Here is a 10,129-nt window from a genome sequence, read left to right as displayed (position 1 = left end):
ATAAAGCTGAAAGAGATTAGTGTTAGATTGTTCTGGTCCATGAAAGTTGGCAAGAGGCTAAGTTTTACTTTGCACAAGAAGGAGGGGTGGGCATCAAAGATTTTTTAGCAACAAAATTAAGGATCAATGTTCAGAAAGATGAATTTGACAACTACATGTAGAAATGTCTCACCTGGAGAACCTGGAGCAGAGTTTCTGACAGCATGATCTGTAACCCCATCTGTGATCCAATCACTTGGAGTGCTTGTTCAAAATGCAAATACCTGGGCCTTGCAGATATTATATTTCTTAGGTCTAGGGTAAGGTCCCAGATCTGTGTTTTAATAAGCTATCCAGTACATGAAATTTCCTGTACATGAAAGCTAGCTAAAACTGGCTTAGAAATAAGACTAGTGAGTATTAATTATCTATTGCTGTGTAACCAATTTCCCCAAACATGGTGGCTTGATATAACAAAAATTAACTATCTCAAGGTTGTAGGTCAGGAATTCGAAACTGGCTCGATTGAGTGGTACCATGAGTTTCACTGAAGCAGTCAGCTGAAGGCTTGACTGGGGCTTGAGGATTATTTCCAAATTCATTCTGAGGCTGTTAGTGGGAGTGCTTAATTCCTCTCCACATGGACCTCTCCACAGGCTGCTTGTGACACAGCAGCTGGCTTTCCTAAGAGTAAATAATCCAAGAGAGGGAGACACACATACACCAAGACAAGCTGCAAAGCCTTTTATAACATAATCTCTGAAGTGACATAAAATAGTCTCCCCTTATCCATGGCTGGTCAATAGCAGTCTGAAAATATTAAATGGTAAATTCCAGAAATAAACAACTCGTAAGTTTTAAATCGTGTGCTGTTCTAATGAAATCTCTCTTGCTCTGACCCATCTTGGTTGTAAATAGTCCCCTTGTCCAGCACACCCACACTGTATACACTACCCACCCCTTAGTCACTTAGCAGCCATTTCAGTTATCAGATTGACTGTCACAGTATTGTGGTTCTTGTGCTCAACTAAACTTTATTTTACTTAACAATGACTCAAAGCCATTCACTTAACTTTTATTACAGTATATTGTTATAATTCTTCTATTTTGTTATTGTTATTAATCTTACTGTACCTAATTTATAAATCAAACTTTATCATAGGTATGTACATATAGGGTGAAAGATAAGTATATATGGGGTTCGGTACTATCTGTGGTTTCAGGCATCTACTGGGGGGTTTGGAATGTATCCCCCACAGATAAGGGGGGACTACTGTACTAGGAGATAGGGATTGCTGAGGCTAAATTGGAGTCTAGGTACCACAGGAGGCAAAATCCATAACCTAGGTGTGAAGTGGTAAGTTGCTGTGAAATAATAGGAGTTAATGTGTTTGAACACTTAACCACTTCCAAGAACTGTTGTAAGCACTTTACATATATTATCTCATTTAACCCTCACGATAATTTAATGAGATAGGCACTTGTATTATCTACAGGAGGGGACCGAAGGACAGAGAGGTTAGTAGCAATGTGAGAATGCTGTTATAAAGAACAACTCGTCAGGACATAGAAAGAGATTTGAGCGTGGAGGAAGGTAACCGGCTGTTACCAGTATCCTACGGAATTTTCACTGGCTGATAAACCACCCTTTATAGTTCTTCAACTCTTCAATCCATGAAGTGTTAGGACTCATTTTGAGCGGTCCACAACAGCTAACCTGGGGCAAACAACACTCTGGCCAAAAAGCACTCCATAGGCCATTCATTTAATAAGCAGTGGGAACCAAACCTAAACCAGAAATTCTCCTCTGATGGGATTCCCTAGAATAGTTCCTAAATAGTTAGGTCTGGAGGACTGATATCTGCCCCATGGCTCTTTCCAACCTTGAGTTTCTTCTGTAGTTTGAAGAGGTTAGGAATGAGAAAGTTTCATTTTTGAACAGAGTATGTCAAGCTCCTGAATTTACTAGGTAGACTGTGGAGAGAACTGAATGCTCACTGCTTATTACATCTTTCCCTAACACGTGCAATCTGGCCTTCACCAAAGCAAGCTGTTTTTCTCTACATATTAAGCGTTCCTCTTCAGTGGAACATGCTCTCCAATGTCTACTTTGCTGCTTCTTCACTTTCCTCCAAGATTTCCTTTTCCGGTCCTCAGTCAGCTCCTCCCTTCATGCACCACTCCAACCTGTTCTTGCTGCAATTCACAATATTCTTGACCTTCTTAACCCTTCCTCCAAATTTCTTTTATTTTCTTTCTCTCCCTGTTGTTTTCAGTCTCTATTTTTCCAGCCTTTCTCCTCCTTGATCCTGTCTTGCAGAGCCATACTTGTACTTGCAAGTGCCTGAGAGATTCGTCATTTACTTAATGGCAAGAAAAGGAAAATAAAAAAAAAAAAGTAAGCTCCAAGAGACGAAGGAGCAGAACCCGACAGAGAGGAGAGCAGACTTGGCCAGCGGGACTCAGTGTAACTGAGAAGGGCCTGCCCGCCTCCGCAGGCTCTACCTTGCAAGAAACTCTGAGCTCTGGGGGTGAAAAAGGGGCCAGGCCGCTGATATTAATAAGTTCCGCAGGACCCGAGATGTCAGGACGTGCCCTCGAAGACTGCAGGTGGAGGGGGAGGCCTGGTCCCAGACCACCGCCAATCCGGACAGGGCGCGTCCAGGCCAGAGGGCCTGCGATGCAGCAGGCTGCTCGGCCCCGCCGCCGCCCGGCCCTGGAGCGTGTCCAAGCACCTGGGTGGAGCCGCGAGCGCCCAGTCAGTCACCCCGGCATGTGGGCCGCGGGTGGGGCGGCACGGGCGGGCCGGGGCTGAGGGACACTGTTTGCCAACATTTCACCGGAGTGTTTGTCCAGCCAGCCTGTGCCGCTCGCGGGCGCCTCTCACTGTCCCTTCCTCCCTTCCCGGAGCTTCGAGCGGCCCAGCAGGACGTGGCGGGTGAGGAGGTCGCCCTGCCAGGCGAGCCCCAGACCCTGCACAGGTGGGTGCCGGGATGGGGAGGGAGGCCGGGAAGAGTTTGGGGGGCGTCCCTGAGGGGGAGCGTAGAGGGCAGGGGCTGGGGGAGGCGGGCGGTGAGGCCTGGGTCCCCACGGCCCGCGCCCCTCCCACGGCCCCTTGGCCGCTCCTAGGTTGGGCGCAGGTGCGGCGCTGGGCAGCGAGCACGGCCGAGGCGGGCGGGTGTCCGGTGTCCGGTGTCTGGTGTCTGGACCCGCCGGCAGGTGAGCGGCGGTGCTCCAGGGGTCGGGGCTCGTGGTCGCGGTAAAGGGGATCCCTGAGAGGACAGTCGCAGGGCACGTGGGAGGCGTAGGGGCAGTTCTGGGGCTGCGGGCGGGGCTCCGTGTCACCCAGGGGCGTGTGCACGCACGTCAGGCGGGGTTCCGCCGGGGAGGGAGCTGGGGCGGCCGGGTGGTGGCGGCGTGGGTGGGTCTGGGCTGGTCTACAGTTACTGGATTCCTTTAGAACAGCTCCGGCGCCGCGCGTCTCCCCCGGCTGCCCCGGGCTCCCACTGCCCCGCGACGGGCACCCCACGCCGCTGTGCGGGAGCGACTGCACCGCGGACGAGCACAGGCACACACGTGGGTAGAGCGGTGTGGACTTCCTTCGTCCCAGACCTATCAGGACCGTCCGGGGAAACGGTTTCAGCGCGACGGCACCCGCGGTGCCCGGTGGGTTTGGGGCGCGGAGGGCCGGGGCCTGCTTCAGACCCAGACCGTGGCCCCCAGTCAGCTTGGTGGCGATGACCTACCTCCACCAGGTGGGCACCCTTGCCCGCTCCTGCTCCTGAGGTTTTTGTGGGCCTCCAAAGGGGGCGCGCGTGGAGAAGCGATGCGAAGTGACAATTTGGTGGTTTTCTCAGAGTTGTTTTTCCCTCCCCAAGGATCATAAGAAGAAGCAAGTGTGGCACCTCTCTTTTTCTAAACTTAGTCTCTTCACCTCCTAAGAGGATTTTATTTGAATGCCTGTTTAATAGAAACCTCTTAGATATAGTATTTTTTAAGTGAATAAATAAGTCGAAGGCAATGATTTGGCGTGTGGGTGGAATTTTCCAGAGAAATCTGTGTGTATAGTAATTTCAAATTTCTGAAGAATGGTATGTATTTACGAAACTTACCAAATTGCTGTCACCTCTGGTAATTTATTTTGTCCTCAAAAATGGCCCTTTTGCAGATAGATTAATAAAGTTGAATAAGATAACTGAAAATCAGAAAACAGCTATTTTAAAACAAAATGCAAACTATATTCTTAGCATTAAAGTTATACTGTTGGTATTACAATATTTTTATGATTTAGGCTGTATCTCAGGCTGAGTCTTTTGGGGTGGTTTATTTTTATTTATTTTTGTCTCAGAGTCATTAAAAACACGATTTTTATTTTGTAGGACAGGGCTGTGGAAGGTGTGACAATCAGGCCAAATCTGTGGGTATCTTGGGAAACAACTGGTCCTATGACCCTTTAGAAATTTATTTTTGGAATAAATAGCAGATGTGGGCTTGTGGCTTGTCATTTCTCTCTTAAGAAAAGTGCTGTGGAAGAAGAAACCCAAGTTGGCTGAGCTTTTTCTTTTTATTGGCTCTTGAATAAGTGGAATTTTGTAACACTGAACTTTAGGGGAAAGTCATTTGAGTTTGAATTAGTATCAGGAATGGTTGTCCTGTCAGGGAGTGAAAGTGGGAAAATCCCTGGTTAACTTCCTCATTGCTATTTCCTTTACTCTGGCTCCACTTGTCTCTGTAACTTCACAGAGATTATCCGGCATAGTCCTCAAATTACAAAGATTCACAGTGCAGACCCTCATTTCAAAGATGAGAAAACTGAGTCTGGAGAAGTGAAGTAACAGCCCAAAGTCACACAGCTCATGAGAGGGAGAGCTGGGAGTCCAGGTTAGGGTCCCTTGCTGATTGTCCTGTGAGCACCCAGTGCTGTGTTTGAGTTGTCCATCTGATAGCATAGGGGAGGAAAGAGTTCATTCACACCAGTAGGAATCAACATCCTTTGAATGGCGTACATATTATTCAGCAGCTTTACTATAAGACAGTAGTCAGCCAGTCCCCAAGTATTCTCTGAGGACACAGGGAAGCCAGTGTCTTTCCTTCAAGATCTACTAGTTTACTGCTAAAAATCTATGTTTGCTACAAAAAGCAAACGAAAAATTTAAATTGTGAAAGGCTGAGCATCTCATCACACTTGTGAGAGGCTGTGCCATTTTTGCTACTCATAGTGGTTGTGTGAACAGGGAAACTGGGAGAAAAAAGTGAACAAACAACATTCACACCTGGTCCAGCACTATAGTCAGTTCCTTGCTGTCCTTCCCAGGGTGGGGTCTTTTCAATACCTGGCCTCCCTTAAGCTTAACCTCAATTACCAGGATGAGGCTTCTGCCCGAGAGGCACTCTGTGTCAGGCACTTTCAGGTCAACATTTCCATTGCTTCAAGAATTCGCTAGTCTTCTTTCTGAGATTTCACATGTGGTACCACATCTTGATGACATTCTGATTCTGGGCTCACAAAGAAACTCCACTGTACAGTAGAGCCGGCTTAGAGCCCGGCTGCCCAGCTCCGCCACTTTCCATCTTCTCCATCTGTGAAATGGGGCTAGTGAGGGATTCAACTCCAAGAGCTACTGTGAAGATTAAATGAGTTAATACAGGTAAAGTGCTGAAGGTAGTGGCTGACACAGTAAGTGTCAGCTGTCATTACCGGGAGTGCTCTGGGTCGGGGAGGGGGAAAATGTGAATTTGGCACTTTCAGGCTCTACTCATGCCATCACTGTTGCTAGGATTTACCTCATTCGAAATGGAGAACAGAGCAGAAGCCTCAGGCTTCCATGAATTCATTTTCTACTGTGTTTTGTTTTTATGAATGTCAACCATTGGAGTCATGGAATGGGCCAACAGAAGGACATTTACTGGAATGTCAAGGAGTCATTCACTTTGGTTTCTTACCACTTCATCTCAGCACTGGAGTTGAGTGTGCCAAGGACCCAGATTCTTCTTCTGGTTCCCATCATCTACAGATAAAAGCACAGTTTCTGGAAACCTCTCTTTTGGTGTGAATTTAGTGGGCCCACCCCTTAAGAAGCTGTTAGAACCCAAAAGTCAAGAAAGCATTACAGGATGTCGATTCTGTAGCTGTTACAGCCTTAGAGGGTCACCTCAAAGCAAAATAAAAAGGTAGGAAGGGCGCCTGGGATAGGCATGCCAGACTGCATTGCAATTGCATTGCTTTTAATCCTTTTTCAATTTTCTCTTAATATTGTGTTTCACTTGAGTTCCGGTAGTTGAATGCTGCAGGAGATTATAGGATGCAGTTAGCAAGAATAATTGTAGCCTCAGTAAAAGTCCATGTACACAATGAATAGTTAGTGAATCTAGCTATGTGCTGTGTATGCAAACCACTTTGGGGTGGAGCTGTTGAGAGTGTTTGCCTCAAAAAACTGATGTAAATGGAGAATATTTGCAAGGAAGAAGAGGAAGAAAGGGGAGCTCAAGGACACTGCCAGGAGGTGAGAGGAGCTCACAGCCCAGCTGTGTGGATGACTAGGTAAAGGAACTCGGAGGCTGAGTGACTGGTGTGAAGTTTCAGAGCATCTGAACTTAGTTTGGAGAAATGAGATTTGAGAGGACATGGCTAGATGGTGAGATTACTGAGGCGTTATAAACACCAAATTACTGGTCAATTTCTTAGAGTTTGGGTAATCCTGAAAAGTCACAGTAAGAAAGCTTTTTTGTGTATCATATTTAAATTAAAAGCCTTTTATTCTAGAATGGAAAAGTAAACATAATTTCATTCCGATTATGAAAGTATGAAGATTTGCTTTTTTTTTTTTAAATCAGCCAAATAGAAATGTGTAAAGTAGAATGAAACCTCAGTGGAATTGTTACCCCCCCTTCCAATAGAATCACTGTAAAACCATTGGTGCATGTACCAGTCCATGGCTCCTTTTTAAAGGAGCCTCTGGTAAATTCTTTATAAAACAAGGATCTTTTCTAATGAACCTAATCACCTCTTCATTCCCCCAGTTTATCTGGTCTGTAAATTTAGATTTTATTAAATTCAATTATCTGGAGGAGGTACACCTAAAACCTGGTGACCTTCCAGAATGTATGTAAATGTTCTCTTCTGCACCTGCACTGTTTTCATGATTCTTGTAGGTCTGGAAATACCATTGTCCTTCTGTGAAGATGAAAGTACATAATTGTGTTTATTCAGTGCTGCTATTAAGAGGAAATGGGAAAATTGCATTGTGGTCTAATTTTTATTTCTTCTTTTTTCTTCTTTGAGCATGATTCTGTTTTGATTTGGTTTGAGGTGGGTAATTCTGTGAAATCTCAAAAAAACAGTATGTTGTTTTGAAATAAGTTGTTTGGAAAAAGTCTTTTAATTTATTCCTGGGCCTTTTTTAAAAAAATTCTTTTCTCAGCCGTACAGTTGGTGGTTTGTTAGGCTCTGAGGTAATAATATGTTTGCTTGGTTGGGAGAAGGCCAAACCTCCTTTAATTTTTTTGTTTCCCTGAGAATGACCTGTAAAATGTTAGGGTTTCTTTTGTGTTTTTGATAAAGTATCTTTGGAAATTACGGGATAGCGGTTACACAAACTCTTAACAAAGCATGCCTCACCTTTTCTTCTCTATTCCTTGAAATGAAAAGCGATACTGCCTTTCTTCCACGCTTTATTCCTAAGCCTGTCCTTGCCCAGTGTCTACACATTTTAATACTGCCTGATTTTTGGCTGTTGCCTTTTGCAGGTTCGTGAACGGCATTTCGAACAGGATGTTTGGTGCTGAAGACCAAGAACTAGTTAGCTGAATTATTATCCCAGTCATTCAGGATTGTTCTGAGTCTCCAGGAAGGTCCATCCAAGTGCCAGCCCAGGTGGAGGCACACTTGGAAGCCAATTTCAAGAACTTTTGTCACAGGTGTAAAAGACTCCAGACCTGCAAAGATGCTGAAACAGATACTATCAGAGATGTACATAGATCCTGAGCTGCTGGCAGAGCTCAGCGAAGAACAGAAACAGATCCTGTTCTTCAAGATGAGGGAGGAACAGATCCGGCGATGGAAAGAAAGAGAAGCAGCAATGGAAAAAAAGGAGTCCTTGCCAGTGAAATCCAGGCCAAAGAAAGGTAAACTTAGCTATATCTCCTCTGTGAATGTGTTAGGAGAATGGTCCTCGGCTTGTTTTAACATTTCACACTAGTCAGAAGCAAGCCAAGCCGGGTGCAAGTTCCAGTTTGGTAGATGGACCCTAAATGTTATTGAAATTCCAATAGTGCAGTTTTTCAACTTGAAGTCTTCACTGAGGCGCGCGTGCACATACACGCACATGTGCAGAACAGTTACCCTGGAGTTGTGTAAGCAGATCTCTTACTTGAAATTTGACTGACTTTGAGCTGAAGTAACAAGTCACCTGTGGAGTTTGATGTGAGGAGTATTAAGGAAGGTGTCTATCCTCCTTATTGTCACAGATGCCTAGTTTAGTGACCTTTACCTTTTACTGTTTTTTGTTAAAATCTTTTTCCAATTAAGTCTTAATAATAATATGGATATAAATATGAGTAGCTCATTTATTATTATTATCAATAGCAGATATTTGTTAAATAGCTGGTCGGTTCTACTTACCAATATACAAAGTCCTTGTATCAGTATCTTTATAGCAATTGTGTTTGTATTTCTTAGACTTTAAGAGATTTTTCTTTGAGTTATCATTTTTAGGGAAGTTCCCTCTTAAAATACAAATATGCTGTAAGCCAAAAAGTCATAATACTCAGTTTTTAGTGTGAGTTAATTTTTCAGATGTATTTCTTCTTGACCCAAGGAGTCCCTTAGTTGCTTGAGACCATGGGGGAAGAATTCTTTGTACATCAAGACTTGAAGTATATGTACACAGTAACATAGTCACAGAAAAGTACACATTAACCACTCCTGCCCTTTCTCCAACCCCTCCCACCCCCCACCGTCAAATTTGGTCATGGATGAATACTTAAGTTGTTAAAAAAAACTCACAAACAAATCAAGGTCACTTACACAGGCATTCAAGACCAATTTCACCTCGTTTTTTAAATTAAGCTAGGGAAAATAAAATTAATAAAACTATTTGGAGTTTCAAAGATTGAGAAAATGAATCTCATTCGCATGCTGATATATACACAGACTCAAAAAGGAAGTCAGTTTAGTGACCTTTATCTTATACTGTTTTTTTATTAAAAGTTTTTTCCAATTAAGGCTTAATAATAATATGGATATAAATATGAGTAGCTCATTTATTATTATTATCAATAGCAGCTATTTGTTAAATACCTGTTTTGTCAGATACTATGCAAAGCACTTTTACACACATTATGTCTCATCTTCACAAAACTTCTACAAAGTCGGTATTAACTGTCCCGTTTTATAGATGAAGAAACTAGAATCAGAGAACTAATATATACAAGATCACATCTCCAATAGGTACCCAGATCCGTTGGATTTCATAGTACTGGACACTATCCAAAATAGAATTTTTTTCTTCAAAAAGTAACATGTCCACACGGAATTTTCTGAACTAGTTTATTCCTCTCCTTGCATTATTTAATCAGAGCTTTTTAGCTTTAACTGGCCTCTTCGGGCATCATGTTCATTGTGGACAGGACGTATTGATGTGATGGATGACTTTAGGGATGGGTGAGAGCTGAAGGGTTCTTGCCCTTTGAGTTAATGGCCCAGACACTTTATAAGACTTTAGACTTTAGGCTTCTTATGTTTGCTGAATTGATCTCCTTATGGTGAATTAAGACAATTTCAGTTTCTTTGCTTAAGTTCTTCCTTTGCAGAGTTTTGAATCTACCTCTCAGAAAACCCATATTACTTTATTAGTTAAATGATCATGAAAAAAATATATTAATATACACAATGAAAATTCTATCTGTATTTCACGGGAAAAGTTTATTACTCCCTTAAATTTAACACTTAGAAAAACATTTTGCACTAAGCTAGTTCTTCTTCTCTCTACAGAAAAGGAAGATTTTTGAAGTTCTTTCCCTGCTTCTGTTAAAAAGACACTTCTCTATAATTCATCTTGTTCTGTCTCTGAAGACAAAGCCACAGATGGTATAGGCAATGTTATCATGGCAGGTGCTCCCCAGAGGTGTGTTTGGGCTGCAAACCTAGCCC

The 10,129-nt window shown here is 43.4% G+C and overlaps 1 protein-coding gene across 1 annotated transcript in view; it reads left to right on the top strand.

Moving 5' to 3' along the window:
- Window positions 1-2,794: 2,794 nt before the first annotated feature.
- SH2D4A (SH2 domain containing 4A) overlaps window positions 2,795-10,129 on the top strand; it is a 56,362-nt gene continuing 49,027 nt past the window's right edge. Inside the window, exons 1-2 of the mRNA XM_011373090.2 lie at window positions 2,795-2,960; window positions 7,726-8,103. Of these exons, the coding sequence (XP_011371392.1) occupies window positions 7,923-8,103 (181 nt within the window). The 5' untranslated portion in view covers window positions 2,795-2,960; window positions 7,726-7,922. The remainder of the gene's footprint in view (window positions 2,961-7,725; window positions 8,104-10,129) is intronic.

The sequence above is a fragment of the Pteropus vampyrus genome, unplaced genomic scaffold, assembly GCF_000151845.1.
Source record: "Pteropus vampyrus isolate Shadow unplaced genomic scaffold, Pvam_2.0 Scaffold8, whole genome shotgun sequence".
Classification (NCBI taxonomy): Eukaryota; Metazoa; Chordata; class Mammalia; order Chiroptera; family Pteropodidae; genus Pteropus; species Pteropus vampyrus.
This window is presented reverse-complemented; position numbering and strand designations above follow the sequence as displayed.